The sequence below is a fragment of the Adiantum capillus-veneris genome, chromosome 30 (assembly GCF_014529385.1).
Source record: "Adiantum capillus-veneris isolate H3 chromosome 30, ASM1452938v2, whole genome shotgun sequence".
Classification (NCBI taxonomy): Eukaryota; Viridiplantae; Streptophyta; class Polypodiopsida; order Polypodiales; family Pteridaceae; genus Adiantum; species Adiantum capillus-veneris.
In genome coordinates, this window is record NC_140960.1 from 25,037,103 (window position 1) to 25,056,960 (window position 19,858).

The following is a 19,858-nucleotide window of genomic DNA, read 5'->3' on the forward strand; positions in this document are numbered from 1 at the left end:
TAGAATTAAGGTTTCTTGTTTTGGAACCCTCTTGCATAAATGGTTTGTATACGCGTTTGATAGATGTTATTACATTATAGTGGGCATCTAGCATGACATGCATGTAGTTCTAGGTTAGAGGAATCCAACGAGCTATTTCCCGCGTCAATCGGATTCCTGGGTGGGGAGTGCGACAGTTTCACCCAAACTGGACCCCCTGGCTCAATTTTTAATAAATCAATTTATTGATATATTTGTTGGGTGATCTAGTGGACACTTGCCCTACCTGAGCCTTTTTAAGTTCTTAAGACCTATTCCTCACCTATAAAGGGAGCAGGAGAGCCTCACTTTGAGTCAAGTTGTAGATAAGCTGTAGCACTAGCAAAGGAGCAAGGCCAGGCAACATCTTTGCCCCAAATCACCTAGCGTTTTCAGCCTGCAGTACATCCAGCATTTTTGGGCAGATCAGCCAGTGTTTGCAGATTCTAGCCCTAGCGCCAGTCACTTGCAGCAGATCAGGCCAGCATTTTCAGTTTTCAGCCTGTCCCCGCCGCGGTGGTGCGAGATCCATTGACGCTAGCCCAATCCAGATGCGGTCCACCCTCCCCTCGGCCATTCCCTCACCGGAATTGAGTGCTCCATTGCTGTCCATCATTGGCATCGTCGAGATCTGGGCTTTCAGCCCTTCATTCCTCTCAGGGGACTGCAAATTAGCCCCTTGGCGGCCATCGGCAATCCCACATCGAGAAGGATCCAAGGTGCATCAAATCAGCCGCGGAGGTGCCTCTTCCCGAGGAGTTACCACGGTGATTGTTGCCATTCGAGTCAATAGAGTCTGCATTAAGGTATCGCATTGTGTGTACATTCCATTTATGCAATATAAGGCAAATACCACATCGGCAACGGTGTGGGGGGCCTTTGAGAGGGTTGGTTGGGACCCCATCAGGTGTCTCTTCTTCTCTCTCCCTCTACACATCTCTATTGCATTCTCTCAACCCCTGTCTTCAAGGGAAAGTAAAAGGAACCATCATTGAAGCTAAAAGGAACCACTAATGCAAGGAAAGAAGTTGAAGGATTAGTGGGAGTGTAAAACTAGATCTTCATCATTTCAATTCCCTTGCACCTGACATGGCTGCTCTGGCACTGTGGGACATGTAGACATCCATGCATTCAGGCCTTCAAATGAAGCCATCCTCCAAGATGTAGTACAATATCTTCGTCTCCCTGATATATACCTGCCAAATATTGTCTTTGAGGACTCGATTCCTCTTCCATGGGACGGATGAATGGTGGGTCGGGGTCGTACTAAAAGAATGGTAGCTGCTCTATATTCAAGCCATATGTGCTAAACCACTGTCATCTATGCATACCTTGATCCACTCTCTCCAGTCTTCGCCAGCTGTTGGGATGCCTCAAGTGGTTGGTATGATAATGTGTCTTGGGAGAGTTGTACTCTCTGAATAAAACATATTGTTTGAAAAAAAGCCTCCACTAGCATGGGTGGTGCGGCTAGCCCTATTGTGATGATGTCATGTGGCAGTGAGGGTTTCCCGCGTATCAAGCAGGATAGCATAATGATCTAGCTATGTTCCGATGATGTCATGTGGCAGTGAGGGTTTCCCGTGTATCAAGCAGGATAGCATAATGATCCTGATTTCTATCTCTGGCTGCACTCGCCATAGAGAATTATCCTGCAGTAGCGGTAATAGTGATTCTCTCTCTCTCTCTCTCTCTCTCTCTCTCTCTCTCTCTCTCTCTCTCTCTCTCTCTCTCTCTCTCTCTCTCTCTCTCTCTCTCTCTCTCTCTCTCTCTCTCTCTCTCGCATTTTCCATTGCGATCTCTCTCTTAGCGTTTCCCTTCCCCTCTGTCTTGAGCCCCTACACACGTGATTGTACGCGTGCTTGGCTGCCCGTGCCAATTCGGTGGGCGGTACACGCTAGGAGCTTGTGTACGAGGACATCTGTCGCGATAGATCCGAGATCCATTGGCTGCTCGATCCCGAGAGGAGGTTTGCTCGTGGTTGCAGACAAGTTCATCACTTGATTCACCTTTTTAAGCTGCTCCTTTGATATAGTAATCAGAGCCACGGCGTGCTCTTGAATCGGATCAGTGATTTGTGCGAGTTTTTGGTGCTGATTTTCCGAGATGAAAGGAGGTAGTTTGCTATTTTTTTCTACCTTTTTCACTCATTTGGGGCTGATTTCGGTTGTAGTGGACATATTTGTAGATTTTCTCTCTTCTACCATGACCTAGCCTCGTCAAATGCCCAAGTTCTCTAACACCATGGAGAGGAGTGATGATTCTGACATGAATTCGGTACGTGATAAAGTACACCATGGGGATGAGATCGGTGGTGAGGAGAACGACCCTTCAACGAGGATTGGTCCCAATTCTACTCAGACGTAGGTGATCAACCAATCAAGATACCTACCCTCCCTACCTTTCCTGCAGATCGACAATTGAATGGAGAGAACTATGCCATTTGGAAAGCAACCATGATGGCGGTCTTCGATTCTTACAATCTTGGAGGCTTTGTTTCAAGCAACTTTCAAAAGCCAAAGGACCTTGCGGGAGCGAAGCTATGGAAGCATGTCAATACTCGAATTCAATCTTTCATTAACTTCAATAGTACACCATCAGTCATCAGACACATCCGATTGATAAAAGACGTGAAGTTGATTTGGGACCATCTTTCTTCACAATATGATCGAGTTTCTCCAATGAAGTGGATAGCCCTCGAGGTGCAGTTGAGGACCCTGGATGCGAAGAACTCTTTCATGGGTGATCACATCAATGAAAATCAGTCATTTAGTTATTGATTTGAAGATTCTAGATTGCAATTTCAGCATACTGTTTTTATTTACTCTCTCTGTAGTCTTCTTTCTGTGCGCAGTTTACACACACGGAGAGAGAGAGAGAGAGAGAGATTCTTCGAGAACCAGAAGCAGTTTTAGATCATCGTACCCGTCATTCGCGCCAAAAGGCTTATGACGAGTACTTAATTAAATGGAAGGGTCAATCTGAAACGTTTGCTATTTGGGAACCTGTTAGAGCTTTGAAGGCTCAGTATCCCCACTTCATTGATGAGGACATCAATGGTTCTTAAGGGGAGAAGTATGTTATGTCCCGCTCACAAGAGAGGGGATCTAGCCCAGATGCCATCGGGATGGGCGTCCAGTGCGGCCGGCCATTATTATTATTATAAAAGGGAGGCCAAGGCCTCATTTACAGTTATCGACCCCCACTAGCAGAGTGCCAGTGGTTAGCCCACGAGGCTAGGAGTGCGCGAGGTCACCTCGAGGAGGTGAGGCCGGGTGGTATGGGACGCTCGGTCTTACAGGTGCACGCCTACGTCCTCAAACGCTGGCCCCAGCACGGGGGAGCTGTCGGATGGTGGCTATGGTCGGGTGGTTCGTCCGACGCATGTCTGTAGGCGGTCCGTGTAGCCGGGAGATCCTTTCTCCGCGTTCGTTTCAAGTACGGCCCGCCTCGGCCTACTCAGGCGGAGCTCGAAGAGATGGAGCGTCGACGATTGATCGGCGATGCAACAAAGATGATGCTCAATTTTGCGAAGGACCCAAAATTTGCAAAATATATGAGCGAGACCTCTTTCGATGAGGTGCACTCACAATGGCGGCAGACCACAGAACCACCCCTCAAACCGGCTCTCAAGAAACCTCCTACTCCCCGGACGTACACAGAGCAAGAATTGGAAGAGGTGGTTGATGCACGAATTGCTCAGCTTTTTGACGCGCTGAACAAAGGTAAAAAGCACGACAAAAAGCAGAAGAAAGGCGCTGACTTCCCGGGTTATTTGGGTCGTGAGTCTACTTTTGAATCTACAAGAAAGCAGAAGAAGCGTGTTTGATTTGAAGGAGTACCCAGTTCTTCTTCTTCTTCTTCTTCTGACAGTTCTTCTAGCTCATCTGACTCGAGCGAAGAAGACAGAGAAGGTAAAAAGCGAAGCAAAAAGCAAAGCTTCGGAAAGGGCAAGAAAAAGGCAAAGAAGTCCAAATCTCGTCCCGTGGTTGACAGTTCTACAAAGGACTCGTCTTCAGACAGTTCGGACTCTGATGACATCAGCTTTTACGCATCAGTTCGGACTCTGATGACATCAGCTTTTACGCAAAGAAGAAGAATTTTTATAAAATCAACCAGTATGACTTTCTGGAAGACAAAAGTAAGAAAGTTCGAGAGTTTAAGGAAGGTGGACAGTCAATTAAATTTGACACGTTTTCCGGTTATAGAGATGCTTTGAAGGCTTTGTCTTTTATACATTAGTTTGACATAGCTTTCTCTGGAGGGCATAACTTAGAGCACTCTAAGATTCGGAGAGCTGCCTCTTACTTTAAAGGGAATGCTCGAACTTGGTGGTCCACGCTTCTATTAAACAAGACAGCGCCAGTTAAATGGCTTAAATTCAAAAGGCTTTTTATTTCTTCTTGGCAATTGCTTGGAACCATCTTCGGATGACCAAGAAGGATACAGTGGATGCTTATTGCGAGAGATTCTGGAGCTCTTTTCTACCCGCCTCTTCATTTAAGAAGATCTCGTTCAAGGAACAGATTGAGCGGTATACCTTGGGTCTTCTTACAGAGATCCGAGATCACTGCTTAGAACAAAATTCAGCTTCCATTCAGGAGTTGATGAGTCATGCGAAACGGGGTTTTGCCATTCACTCTTGCAGTTTGACCTACCCCACAGATGAGATCATGACCCAAAGAGCCGAACAGACTTCGAAAAATGAAAGTAGAAAGAGAAAGAGCAACCCAGAACAAAAAGAAAAGGATGCACGACCCAAACTTACTCCTCAAGAGAGGGCTCGCTACATCAAGGAGGGGAAGTACTTTGGATGCGGGGAAACTGGTCATATCTCCACGAAGTGCCGTAAAAAGGCACATAAAGAACAGAATGACAAGGACGACGAAAGGTCTGAGAGTTCGAGAGCAGCTGAGGACCGTGGAAGAAAAGGCAAGATGAAAACAGGACTGGTTCCAGATTGCATGGGTACCGATCCCAGCACGATGGACGAGAGTACAGAATTTTGCCGAGCTTGGGGCAAAGTGAAAGACCAAGAAGCCCTGATCTTCTTTGATGGAGGAGCCAAGGCCAACTTCATTTCACCGGAATTGGCGGCACGGCTCGAGATCACTCCCGATCGGATGGGACCACTTGCAGAGGCAGTTCTAGCGGCACCCGGCAGGGACGTAGCCATTACACCTGTCATTGGCAAACTTCGGTTGCATTGTCAAGGGTATTTGGGGCATGAGGACTTTTACATAATGCCTTTGGAAGGTTGTGATGTCCTCTTGGGAATTCCTTGGTACCACAAGAACAACGTCGTGGTCGACTATCGGGCGAGGAAAGCGACATTGACCACAAAGAAGCAGAACCATTGTACTCGATGTAAAACTTAAGGGCGAGTCTATCCCTATTGTATCGGCTTCGGCCATTTCTAAATTAATGAAATCCAGTCTGTTTGTTTACTTGATCTTTTTGAAAGAGTTGAGTGATGAGGATAGGACAAATATGTCTAAACTTAATAAAGAACGCCAAAATTTTCTCCACTCTCATGCCGATTGCTTCTCAGAGGGCCTGCCAGGCCAGTTACCACCCGCTCGTCCTGAAGATCATACTATTGATCTGATACTTGGAAGCACACCACCGAACCGGCCACCTTACCGTGTGAGCCGAGCCCAGAACGAAGAGATTATGAACCAAGTGAAAGACCTCTTGGAAAAGGGTCTTGTCCAGCCTAGTACTTCATCGTACTGCTCTCCAGTGTTGTTGGTTTTGAAGAGGGTGTGGTTAGCACCAATCTAGCCTTAGGATCTTTAGCCTTGAGGCGGGTGTCGATATGAAACACTGACCTCACTACAAAAATGAAAAGCACTTTTACTCCTCCTTCAGCTTCAACCAGCAATGTTGATGACTCTCAGGTACGTCTTTTCGACCCTTCTTTCTTTTTAGTAGCTAGAAGTAGTCATGATCTGTATCAAGAAAGATTTAAGTTTTTAGCTAAGTCTAATTTTGCTTGTTTTTTGTGATGGTCCTATTCGTTGGGCTTCTTTCAAGAATGTCTTAGTGAGTACTCAATACATAAGTTCTTCCATAAAAGCCCTCATTTGTTTGAGGCGTTCAAGGAAAAAACATCTTGTGGTAGATCGTCCTTTAAGTCCGGTTCATACCTCTCAAGTTATTTATGTTATTTATAGTATTCATGATAGTTCTATGATGTATGTTGGCCAAACCTTTCGAACAGCTTTTGTCCGTTTTTAGGAACATGTAAGAGAAGCAAGAAAAGTTCAAAGTAAGAGCACCATACGTGAAAGTGTGAAACCCTTGTATGCGACAATAGCAAAACATGGCTTTGAGTCTTTCCGTTGTTTTCCCATTGAGCACATAAGAGGGTAATTTTAGAAACTCTAAAGAGTTCTATAAATCGGCGTGGCCTCGAGAGTTGTTTTGGATGAGAACTTTGCATACTTTTTTCCTTTCCCTAAAGGTTTCAACTTGAAAGGAAAGTCTTGTTTACGTAAAATAAGACAATCTACCATAAGAAACCTATGCTTTGGTGAAGGCATCCCAAACCCGAGCTAGTTCTCCCTTCAAGTCAACTTAAAAGAACTTGGATTCCTAAAGATTCTTGTTCAGATCCACCTTCTATCTCTGAAATCAATCCAGTTGTCTTGCACAACACTATTTCTAGTAGAGTACAAGGTCTCCCTAGGGCTTCAATCTTTAGAATTGAGAGTGATGACCCTTCTAACCATAGAATTTTTGTTTATAGGGATTTCAAACGGAGATTGATTTACCTATTTAGAGCCATGGAGTTGGGTTCTTTTTCTTATAAATTATTTGAAAGGTATAATATAAGGATTTTATTTAAGCTCTTGTATACCCTTGAGAACTACTCTTATGAAGATTTGGATCTAAGAAAGTCTCATAGTACTCAACTTCGAGTACTGTTAGACAAATTTCTGAAGTCCAAGTGTCCCAATCTGAAAAATCCCTTGGTTGGAGAGAAAGATTTGTTGATAACTATCTTTACCTCCCCTCATTTAAACAAGATTGGATTAAGCTCTATTTTGAGATCTCAAGAAGCTTTGGATGCTCTCCCTCCTTATGTGAGAAAGGTATGGAACCGTCTCGTCGTAGCTTTCAAATATGTGAAAACTTTAGGACAAAAAACTTTCAACTATAGTGACATGGGACGTAATCTTAAAAAGCAAGAAAGGCTAGCAATCTCAAGTATTAATTGCCCTTGTAGTAAAACTGTCTTTTCTTCTTACGTAAATGAAGCTTTGGGTCATGTAGCTACTGCTGATTGTTCTATTCTTCCTTCGGATTCCTTGAAAGACCTTTTCTCAAGAGGTACTAAATATAGGCTCCCTTCTTCAAATGACTCTTGCCTTCTCAAAGCCATAGAGAAAGGAATTTCTAGTTTCGTAGTAAAGTTTGAGGAGTCCAATGAACAAGAACTTCTCTTCCTTCACATCTAGAATCATATCCTCAAGAACATGTAGCTCTTGCTTTAGAGAGAAAAACCTCATGTAGTTCATGTCTAACTCTGTTTTGTTGCTTAGTGTCATCTTATTCATTATATCATTCATCCTCAACAAGGTATCATTTATGGTCGCACTTCTATGTATGAACCACCAAGATAGAGGGTAACTCAAGCCAACAATCCAATCAAACCTGTAAACTGAAGGTCACTTGAAGAAACTCCTCAGTGGGCGCACCAAAACATTGTTGGGAAAACAAGAGCAAGGAGAACCTCTATAGCAATGTCTCTCAATAGCGCTCAAGACACAAGATCAACACCACATATGGCATCAAAAGAACCACAACTCAAAGACAAGTGATCCCTTGGAATTTACAAGCACACACCCACCCAAAAGACCACCATGGAAACTAGGAAACACCTACCCTGGCATGGATTTAAAGCACACACCGACCAATGCACTTGAGGAAAGAGCTTCCCCCTTCACCAAAAAAATTCTCAAAACCACAATTTTGAAGTGGTATACACAACACAAAACAAGGGAGCTTCCACAACTCACTCTACACCAAACTGCCTGCAGGCTGCCATATCATGTACCTTGCGTGTCACAAAATGGTGACATGGCAGCAGACCCCGAACAAGCGCACTGTTGACGTGGCAGCAGTATCCGTAAAACGCGCCGACAGGTTGACGTGGCAGGCTATACGGACTACTATACGGAATTTCTGCAAATTGCGGCGCAAAAAGCGGCGCAGTACGGATCTACGTTGGCTGAAAATTATTAGGCAGCTTTTGGGGCTTATTGCTTTATTTTTAAAAGCTTTTAAGCTTTTGATTTTGGGGCTCTGCTTTTGAGCATCCCTTGTATCAATAAATAAGTGGGCTAGGCCTCACTTCTCACAGCATCTGGACGCAGAGTCTAAGAGTGAGCACCTACCCACTCTCTTGTACTTTGAACACAGATTAATACAAAAAGAAATATCGAAAGAGGCGCCAGTCTTTGGGGCCAATATCTCTAGGCAGGGAGCTACGCCGGGCCGTGTTGACTCAATTGTGAAATTGTGACTGTTTTGAAGTGAATCTCTGTTGTGTCGCGGTAGAATCTTGACTTGGGGTGTCCAAGTTTCTTACAATGGTATCAGAGCGCACCCGATTTCTCTTCTACCGGGAAATCCAATCCTTTTCTCGTGACACTTATGGATTCCAACAAAGATCAGTCGACTTCTTCTGCATCTGGGAATGCGGGAGAAGATCACGAAGAAGATTGTCATGAAGAGTACGGCCTACTCAAGCTGAGATTGAAGAGATGGAACGTCGACAATTGGTTGACGACGCAACAAAGATGATGATTAACATTGCGAAGGATCCAAAATTTGCAAAATTTTTGACTCAGCAATCCTTAGAAGAAGTGCACACCCAGTGGTAGAAGGCCATAGAGCCACCCATCAAACCGGCACTCAAGAAACCTCCTTCTCCGAGGATGTTTACAGAGCAAGAATTAGAAGAGGTGGTGCAGACACAGATCTGCCCGCTTTTGGACACAAACAATAAAGCCAAAAAGCACGACAAAAAGCAGAAGAAAGGAACTGACTTCCCGGGTTATTTGGGTCGTCAATCTACTTTTGCATCGGCAAGAAAGCAAAAGAAGCATGTACAATTTGAAGGACTACCCAATTCTTCTTCTTCTTCTTCTTCTGGTAGTTCTTCTAGCAGTTCTGACTCAAGCGAAGAAGACAGGAAAGGGAAAAAGTGAAGCAAAATGCAAAGCTTTGGAAAGGGCAAGAAAAAGGCAAAGAAGCCTAAATCTCACCCAGTTTCTGACAGTTCTACGGAGGACTCGTCCTCAAATAGTTCGAACTCCGACGATTACATGTTTTACGCAAAGAAAAAGCATTTTTATAAAGCCAACCAATATGACTTCCTCGAAGATAAAAGCAAGAAAGTACGAGAATTCAAAGAAGGTGGACAGTCAATTAAGTTTGACTCTTTTTCTGGATTTCAAGATGCTCCGAGGGCTTTGGCCTTTATACAGGAGTTTGACACAGCTTTCTCTGGAGGGCATTACTCAGAGCACTCCAAGATTCGGAGGGCTACCTCTTTCTTCAAGGGAAATGCTCGAACATGGTGGTCCACCCTTCTACTGAGAAAGGAAGCTCCGGTTAAATGGTTGAAATTCAAAAGGCTTTTTATTTCTTCTTGGCTAACTCGGGAGTACGAACGAGATATACTAACTGCTTGGAATCATCTTCGGATGACCAAGGGAGATTCTTTGGACGCTTATTGCGAGAGATTTTGGAGCTCTTTTCTACCAGCTTCTTCATTTAAGGTCTCGTTTAAAGAACAGATTGAGCGGTTTTGCTGCGGACTTCCTACAGAGATCCGAGACTACTGCTTGGAACAAAAGTCAAATTCTATTCAAGAATTGATGGGTCAAATTCTTTTCAAGAATTGATGGGTCATGCGAAATGAGGTTTTGCCGTACATTGGGAATTTGACTTACCCCACAGATGAGATCTTGACTCAGAGAACCCAACAGACTTCTAATAATGAAAGTAGAAAGAAAAAGAGTTCCCAAGAAAAGAAAGACAAGGATTCACGACCCCGGCTCACTCTTCGAAAGAGGGCCAACTACATCGAAGAGGGGAAGTGTTTCGGATGCGGAGAACATGAGCATGTCTCCACGAAGTGTCCTAAAAAGGCACAGCAAGAACAGAATGAAGAGAGGCCAGAGAGTTCGAGAGCAGCTGAGGAACGTGGACGAAAAGGCAAGATGAAAGCATGAGTGGTTTCAGATTGCATGGGTACTGACCAAGCACGATTGATGAAGCCGACCAGTACATGAGGGACTTGGACACTGCTTTTGCCAAGGTTCAGGAGGCTTTAGCAAAATCTCAAGAAAGACACAAGAAGGCAGCAGATCGACAACGTCGTGATTTGAAATTAAAGGAAGACGATTGGGTGCTCTTACGTTTTGAGAAGGCACGCCTGAGAACGAAAAAGGGAAAGGAGCGGCTTTTTCCAAAGCTTAGCATGAGATACTATGGACCTTTCCAGATAAAAGAAAAGATAAATGATGTCTCCTTTAGACTGAAGTTGCCCGATACTTGGAGAATTCACAATGCTTTTCATGTGAGTCTCTTGAAGCTGATGTGCCCGATGATGGGGAGCCAGATGAGCAACCCAAAGTGGAGGAAAGCGAGGAGATACTCGTTCCAGAACAGATATTGGCAAATAAAGATAGAAAGATCAAAGGTAAAGTGATTAGGCGGTTTTGGGTTAAATTCAAGAACTATCTTGAAGCCTTTTAAAGGCGATGTGCCCGATGATGGGGAGCCAGATGAGCAACCCGAAGTGGAGGAAAGCGAGGAGATACTCGTTCCAGAACAGATATTAGCACATAAAGATAGAAATATTAAAGGTAAAGTGATTATGCGGTTCTTGGTTAAATTCAAGAACTATCCTACATTGGATGTGAAGTGGATGGAGGAGGAGGACCTAGCAGATACTCCTCAGATTGTGGAACTTTACCTTAAGCATTCGGTTTAGCATACTCTACTCCGATAGAACCCCGATTTCAGCATGGGCGAATCTAGTGCAGCGGGTTTGCACAAGAGGGGAGTCACTTCTCTCCTTTGTCAACAGATTGCCCCGATTTTTGATATAGAGTCACTGATGTCCCTTTGGGTTTTAGCGATACTGCCGAGCTTACAGTATTCTGTTGCATGACTTTATGAACTGGAATTCCCGATAATGAAAATGATACTGATTGATTTGTACTTCACTTGTTTGAGTGCAAGAACTGATAGACGAAATGACTGCAGCATTTCGGTCTCATAAATCTCTATAGACATGATTGCAATATGGATTAGTTAATCGGGCATCTGTGAGGTCTCGACGATTGCTAAATATGTTGCCGATTAATCATGATCTGAGATTTGGAATGAATTTTGAATGTGATTTGTCATGTGATGTCCTGTGATGTGACTGTCGATTGGTACATATGCTAGATGTGTTGGCCTAGTGCGTCGGTACTAACAATCAATGTCTGCTAAGACAGTTTATGGCCTCTGTCTGTTTTGCAGGCCTAATCGAGGGCGATTACAATGCTTTCAGGAGGGGGTTATGTCACAAAATGGTGATGTGGCAGCAGACCCCGGACAAGCGTACTGTTGACGTGGCAGCAATATCCATAAAACGCGCCGACAGGCTGACGTGGCAACTTGCAAGCTGTACGGACTGTCCTATGGAATTTTCGCAAATCACGGCATAAAAAGTGGGCAGTACGGATCTACGATGGCTGAAAATTTAATGGCAGCTTTTGGGGCTTATTGCTTTATTTTTAAAAGCTTTTAAGCTTTCAATTTTGGGGCTCTGCTTTTGGGCATTCCTTGTATCAATAAATAAGTGGGCTAGGCCTCACTTCTCAGAGCATCTAGACGCAGAGTCTGAGAGTGAGCACCTACCCACTCTCTTGTACTTTGGACACAATACAAAAAGAAATACCGAAAGGGGCGCCAGTCTTTGGGGCCAATATCTCTAGGCACGGAACTATTCCAGGCCGTGTCGACTCAATTGTGAAATTGTGATTGTTTTGAAGTGAATCTCTGTTGTGTCGCATTAGAATCTTGACTTGGGGTGTCCAAGTTTGTTACATTGTGGGTATTTCCCAAACCACAACTCCAAAAGGGATGCTTTCAAGCCTCAAAAATTCTCTGCATTTTCTGCAACAAAAGTTCTCAAGACCACAAATTTCAAATCTATGCACCTCTATGTGCAACATTGGCGTGAACGGGAAGCTGCCATGGCCCGATTACACATAGGAAACGCTAGTCAAGGGCAAAAAACTGCATAAAAAAGCACGAAGAGGGCACAATGACCCAAGATCTGTAAAATTTTGATATTAGACCGATCGTTTTTATGTTTGTACATGAGTTTAAGTTATATACAAGTGACACTTCAAAAAACGCACTTATGAGCACCCAAGGCAACCCGACAGCTGGTGATACACTAGCGACTAAGTTTATGAACCAAGCAGAGAAGCTGTTAGAAAAAGGGTTGAATCAACCTAGTTCTTCACCCTTTTGCTCCCTAGTGCTTCTAGTGCAAAAGAAAGATGGCTCTTGGTCAATGTGTATTGATTACCGTGCGTTGAATAAGAATACCATCAAGAAGAGGTTTCCTATTCCAAGGATTGATGATATTCTTGATCGCCAATTTTCAGTAGGATAGATCTTAAGAGTGGATATTATCAAATTTGTATTAGGCCAGAGGATGTGCACAAGGTGAGTGCTCTCTAAAGAGTCGCCAAGCCTCCCTAGAGTCTTGGCTCAAGAGAATTTGATAAATATCTCTCTGAAGCTGAGCTAAGAGAGCTCTCTTCTTTCACCATATAAGGCGGCGGAAGAGTATATGTGAGTGCCCATCTATGATCTCTCCCAAATCCACCTCTCTTTGTAGTCGAGCTTTGGTCTCTCAACATTCATCATATCAACTATTCTGAGGCGTGCTCCCAGACCAAGGTCTCCTACTAGGCTGAGAGTGGGGAAAAGATGAGACTGTTGCTGTGTGTATCGTCTCTGTCAATATCTGGGTGAGCTCTGAGAAGGAGATTCTCCCTTGGTAGAAGGCTATACAACTCTTCTATATACACTCCATCTGTCTCTCTCTGTAGAAAGTGGTATCTCGGACGGCGATGTGTTGCATGATGAATGCCACCAATAGTGTAAAAAAAAACTGAACTGAAAGAGATACACTAGTGGCACACGAGACATAGAGTGGTGGAGTTCCACCCCAAGAGAGCACTTGCCCCAAATTGTGGCGCCTCTTTCGGTATTTCTTCATATTTCTTCAACACGGTGCAACTCTTGGAGTTCCACCCCAAGAGAGCACTGGCCCCAAATTGTGGCGCCCTTTTGGTATTTCTTCATATTTCTTCAACACAGTGCAACTCTGGCAGCTCTACTTTGCATCTCCCATAGGGAGGATGCCAAAGAATGAGCCTTAGCACATATTTAAAGGCCCCTTGGCCATCAAAAGTAGTTTACATGAAAAGCTGGGAGTCTAAAAGCACCTAGTCTCCAAAAACTAGCGCTAAAAGCTGCTAGCGCAATTCGTGAAAATCCATGCAGTTGCCACGTCAGTAGTTAGCGCAAAACGTGGGCGTCAGTACAACTGCCACATCATAAATTATCTATGCAATTTTATTTGTGTGTGTTTGCTTTACTTTAGGCCCCATCAGACAGGGTACCATAAGTTGTTGGGCGTTAGGATTCTAATCCTAACCCTATAGGCGACTCGACGAGAATCTGTAAGTTGATGTAAGGTGCAGCGGAATGAATGATGAACTTTGCTCAAGATGAGTGCTCCGAACTGTGCTCAAGGTTCCTTTTTCTTAGGGAAGGGAGAGCCTTCCGTGCTTTAATGAGAGAGTGCAAGTGATCACAAACAAAGTGAATGGACACTATGAGTGAAGGTGCTAAGACTGAGAGATAAAGATAGAAGAGAATACGACACCAGAGACGTCAAACCCTCCTCCAAGGGCCCCACTCTCTATGGCGAGAGTGGTCTGCTATTGATTGTACAATCTGATACAAGATACTGATGCAAGGTGTAAATGCTTGCTATGTTGATGTCGATGGTGTGGACGACGAGGACGAGGCTAATGCTGAAAACTGAGTACTTGAACGCGGGCTTGCTGTTGTTGCAAAAACGCTAATCCTTGCTGAATTTCTGCTGCTTTATACGCTATGCTGCTGGCTGAAATGCTGGTTCATGCTGCTACAAAAAACGCACCAATGAGAGGTAGTGCCTTCTGAGTTTGCCCAATGGCTAGCTTGGCTTCAAGTTCTGCACCTTGTGAATCATAGTCAAAGTCCATCTGCTTGAGGAAGTCGGGATGGATGAAATTCTCTGTAGCTCCCGGGTCAAAGAAGAGGGCTTTGAAGCTGTTGATTTTTCCAACAGTTCATTAGAACTTTTGAGATTAATGCCATCAATATCAGCAAGTCCAATAGCTAGCCGGAGGTGGTCCTGCTGTTCTATTTGCTCTCAATGCAAGAGGTTTCTTTGAGGATATATCTGCTCTTTGAGGACATGAAATGTAGTTATGCCTTGTGAAAACATTTAAAGCATCGGCCTTCTTGTAATAGGGTTTCTTGTTGATGTTGTGTCAAACAAGGCCTTTGAGATTGACTTTCACGAGATTCCCGAGGGTTTGTTCGTTGTCGCCGAGGATTCTAAGTGTTTGCCGGAGTTTCTTCTGTAGTAAACTCTAGCTTCCCTTTCATAAGCTTGTAGCTGACCATATCATGGTCCATAAGTTTTTGCATTGTTGATACTTGTTTGGAAAGACAATACTCTTGTAACGGTTATGGCAGTTCAATTGTATATCGCTTGCATTGGTCTTCCAAGGGAATCAAGTTGAAGAAAGACACTGGAAGGTAGACGTCGAGAAACCTTTGGTTGTAGTCTTTCATGGTCTCCGTGGCAAGCATTTTCCAATTTCCCCATTCTGATAAAACCTGGACTTTGAACAGGGAGGTCATGCAAAAATAGTCTTGAAAGCCTGCCAAGTCCTCGAAGCATGCGATTGGGTAACGATTGAACTCCACCACTGCATAGCATTATCTTTGAGGAATCCCGCAGCTCAAGAAATCTTTGATTCTTCTATGTAGTTCCCCAAAGCATAGATGTTGTCAAGTTGTTGGAGGAACTGCAAGGCTTTCTTCCTATCCATAACTTTAGAAACATTGAAAAAATTTAATGTCGTCCTACCATCCTTGAAATCTTTTGGTTGGTTCGGTGCAAATCCCGGTTGTGGATAGTAGGGATATCCATAAGGGCTCCAACCATTGTACGCAAGTGGCAGTGGTGGTGGCAGAGGCGGTTGCACTAGATCAAGGTCGGACGACTGTACAATTACTAAAGATTCCCCCAATCGGAACAAAAGGGTGAGTAGGTTGTTGGTTGGAAGCTCTTGTACTTTTTGGTGTCGGAGGAAGTGGTACTACTTGGGACATTAGAGGGGGAACATGTAATTTAGGAACTACTAGAAACTTTGCAGCAACGAGAGATTCTGCTGAGAATGCCACGAAAGTATGTCGCGAAGCTTGTCTAGAAGAAATTGCAGGTACTCTATATAATCCAGAAACGCCATTGTGCTCTGTTTGTTCTTGGTAGGACCAGTATGCTTTCAGAAAAGCACATGATTGGAGCTCTGATACCACTATAACGGAGGGCACCACGTGCCAACGAAAAAGAACAGACTGAACAAACTTTAAGCACTTCAAAACAATTGAATTGAAAGAGATACACTGTGCACACCAGACACAGAGTGGCGGAGTTCCACACCAAGAGAGCACTGGCCCCAATCTGTGACGCCCCTTTCGGTATTTCTTTATATTGCTTCAACACTGTACAACTCTGGCGGCACTACGTTGCATCTCCTGCGGGTAGGATGCCAGAGAGTGAGCCTTTGTACATATTTAAAGGCCAAGGCCATCAAAAGCAGTTTACATGAAAAGTTGAGAGTCTAAAAGCATCTGATGTCCAAAAATTGGCACTATTCATGGAAATCCGTATAGTTTTTCACGTTAGTAGTCGGCAGAAAACGTAGGTTTCCATATAGCTACCACGTCATCAAGTATCTTATTGTGCTAGCTAAGACAACGTAATATCATCTCCCATGAAAATCCCTGTTTGCTTTAGTGTAGGCCTCTTTTTGAGGAAGTCCTTCCTCTCTTCTATGGTAGCCAAACAAAAGATTAGAGCGCGTTCCTTGGAGGTTTCCCCATCACCTCCTCCTTTCTTGCCCACTTTCCATACTGTGGTGTGTTTTGGCTTCATGATTCCCATACGTGCATAGGCTTTTCATTTCCTCGTCCACATTGTTGGTGTCCTTGACACCTGTGACTCATACATGCAGTGTGTGCGCTTTCCTCCTTTGCTCTTCCTCAATTGTCATGTTGATGATAGAGGTGGGAGTGAACGTTTCATGTTTACCTGTTTTGGACACTTGGATCCATTGGTCTGCTTCCTTTGGTGTGGATGAGCACCTCTACCCATGAAAAGGTATCCCATACCTTCTTTTCCTCCTCCGATTGGATGGTGAGCACTTGCGCCTTAATGATATTCAGCTCTTCTGCTATGGATGGCTGAATTTCTCCTTCTTCAAGCTTGGTCCGGGAGCGTATGTCCTCCCACTCCTCATTTAGTTTGTCGATTTCTTCATCTCATGCTGCCACAGCGCTTTTGAGAGAGGCACACCCCACCTCTAGAGCTGTGATCTTCTCCGATAGGGCCATATAGATGATGTCCAGAGAACTAGCCATCTCTTTCTTTTGATCCAAAATGGCTTGCTTGATGGCCGCCTCCACCTCATCCCTTGTCATCTTCTTGTCCTTTGCTACCTTCTTACTTGATTTCATGGGAGTGTTCGATTGAAGTGACTTCCTTGTCTCATATGTGAGTGTGAGGAGGGAGGGAGTGTGTGTGTGAGCTAGTGCAAGTGTGTGTGGGAATGAAAGCTCAAAAATGTGTGGAGAGAGAGAGAGAGAGAGAGAGAGAGAGAGAGAGAGAGAGAGACTGTCAACAGGTAATTGGAGGCATTTTATTTGTATTTTTTCTTCCATTTGTAGCCAAAAAAACTCAGCCAGCATCCTTTGTCTTCATGGGTTTCAAAGACTTTCCGAACTCAGCGACCGTACCCAATAAAGCATATGGGTTTATCCTTGCCTTGCTTCTCGCACAATATTCATTGCTTGGCTATGATGCTGCTGCACATCTTACAGAAGAAACTAAAGGGGCTGAGATGAATGGCCCAATTGCTATTTTGTATAGCCTTGGTATCATTTCTGTCCTTGGATGGGCTATTATTTTGGCCTTGACTTTCAGCATACAGGTAAACACAACTATTTGCCACATCTTTTCTTCAAAGACCAAGGTTTATATAAGATTGAACATGTTTCAATGTCTATGGCCTACTTCATCCTTGAGAGTGTTTTCATACATCTTTTCCAGGATCCTCTCTATCTGTATGATCCAAACAATGAGACCAGGGGACTTTATGTACCTGCTCAGATCCTCTACGATGCGTTTTATGGACGGTTCCATTCTGTGACAGGAGCAGTCATTCTTCTCATCATCATTTGGGGTTCTATCTTCTTTGGTGGACTTGCTACTCTTACAAGCGCAGCCCGCATTGTAAGTATGTTGGTGGGAAATGGACTTGAGTTTGCTATAGACTGTTGTTTACCTTCACAAGTTGCAAACACAGTTCAACCTCATAAACATAGTAGGCATGCAAATAATGGCAACCTCACAATATGATGCATGAAAAGCAGCAACTCTTAAAACAGAGCGACTTTGTGGATTGTCGTGCAGGTGTATGCGTTTTCTCGTGATGGAGGTCTCCCTTTATCAAAGACATGGCGAAAGCTGAACCCGCAAACTAAAGTTCCAGCCAATGCAGTATGGCTATGTGCAGCCATTACAATATTGATAGCTCTTCCAATTCTGAAGTTGAATGTGCTATTCACAGCAATAAGTTCTATGTGCACCATAGGATGGGTGGGCGCATATGCGGTGCCATTGTGCGCACGCTTGGTCGTACCAGAAGGGCATTTTAAAAGGGGCCCATTCCATCTGGGCAGAGGGAGTCGAGTGGTATGTGGGGTGGCATTTTTGTGGGTGTGCTATACATGTAGTGCCTTTCTATTGCCCACAGGTTATCCGATAGAGTGGGGCAATTTCAATTATGCCCCTGTTGCTGTAGGGCTGGTGATGGCATTCAGCATGCTTTGGTGGATTCTCAATGCTCGGAATTGGTTCACTGGACCTCTTCCAAACATAAGGCATGTGGAGGAAGGAACCCCTCAAGGGTCTCTTCAACTTTTGAAGACTATGAGCTCTCTATGACAAAGTTTCCATCTTGACTTCAATATGGAAGAAGGATCAACAAGATAAGGTAGCCTATCTTCTTTAATTAGTGCATTATCTACACACTAAAAGGTAAAGACAATCAGCAGTTAGTAATTGCCACCAAATGTTCATGATTGAAAAAGCTGGCCATACATACTCTCAAGAAATCATTTTCTCAGCCATACACAGTTACTTTCTATAATTTGTGCTGAAGGAGACCTCGAAAAGTTGGGTTTTACTATTTTGTCACTAATTTTCTCTAAACCTATGTGAAATTTTTACTCTTGCTATCAACGGGAATTTTTAAATCTTAAAGCGGCATGACTTAAAGCGGAGACTTGAATATTGCTCTCTCAATCTGAAAATTATGCATGTGACTTGAATTTTCTTTGTACATTAGTCCCTAAAAGTTACAAGCTAAAGAAAATCTATGACCTAGGTGGTTGGGGACAACCAAGCTTGTAGCCTAAAAGTCTTAAATGTATCTGATGCCGTTTGAGTTTCGAGGCAGTACCCTTAAGAACGACATATTTCTAATGTAACCAAGATCATGTCATCTCTCCCCCCCCGCCCCCCCGCCCCAAACCCCCCAACCACCGCAACACAGACACACCAAATAAGCTCTCCCTACATGCATTTCTCTCCCTCAATTGATAGATAGATCTTTGAGGTCTCTTGGGATTGTCCTTACGACATTGAAATTCTCTCTCTCTCTCTCTCTCTCTCTCTCTCTCTCTCTCTCTCTCTCACACACACACACACACACACACACACACTCCCTCCCTCTCTCCCTCGAAAAAGGTAATTTCATGAACTTCAAGGTTTTTCAAATGTCCTTGAATTGTCAATGACATCCATTGACATTAATGGCTCACCAACATTCAATGCAGGCCAGCAATATTTTCTTGTCTGAAAAAGATTTTAAGCCCATAAGCATTAGGCTATTTTTGACAAATGTGGAACTAGGGCTTAATGTTGGACACATGTAGTAGATCAATCAAATACTTTACTTTGCCATTTGTCAACAAGAACGCATTTTTTGTATCCACAATAGAAAGCATTTTATTGTTCAACCCCAATTTCCATATAACGATGATTATGCAAGGTTTGCATGTCTTGCAACCATTCACCATGGTTGATCATGTGATTTGATGCACCTAAATCCACATACCATACATTATCACCACATTTAGATGCATTTGCAAGCATCATGTTCTCCACATGTTGCAAAGAAACAATCTCTCCCCCTTATCCACACTACTATTGGTACTTGCAAAGTTGTTTTGATTTTTTCTTTGTGGGCAATCACGCTCGAAGTGGTCTTGACTAGTTTATGCTTTTACAATAAGTGGCATCATTGTAAATGTTGCTATGGGCCAACAAATTTATGAAGGGAGTATTAAGTCATAGGTAGCTATGAAAGTTGTTGTCTTTGCCAATGCTTTGGTTAAAATGTAT

General features: G+C 43.8%; 1 protein-coding gene across 2 annotated transcripts in view; it reads left to right on the forward strand.

Annotated features, from left to right (window-relative positions):
• The window catches only part of LOC147417683 (amino-acid permease BAT1 homolog), a 90,066-nt gene extending 71,284 nt beyond the window's left edge, over positions 1-18,782 (forward strand). The window contains exons 5-7 of one of the 2 annotated variants that reach the window (XM_086507362.1): positions 17,076-17,381; positions 17,501-17,683; positions 17,864-18,782. In XM_086507362.1, the coding sequence (XP_086363488.1) occupies positions 17,076-17,381; positions 17,501-17,683; positions 17,864-18,397 (1,023 nt within the window). In that variant the 3' untranslated portion in view covers positions 18,398-18,782. The remainder of the gene's footprint in view (positions 1-17,075; positions 17,382-17,500; positions 17,684-17,863) is intronic. The other variant, XM_086507361.1, reaches the window with a different exon arrangement.
• The last annotated feature ends 1,076 nt before the right edge of the window (positions 18,783-19,858 follow it).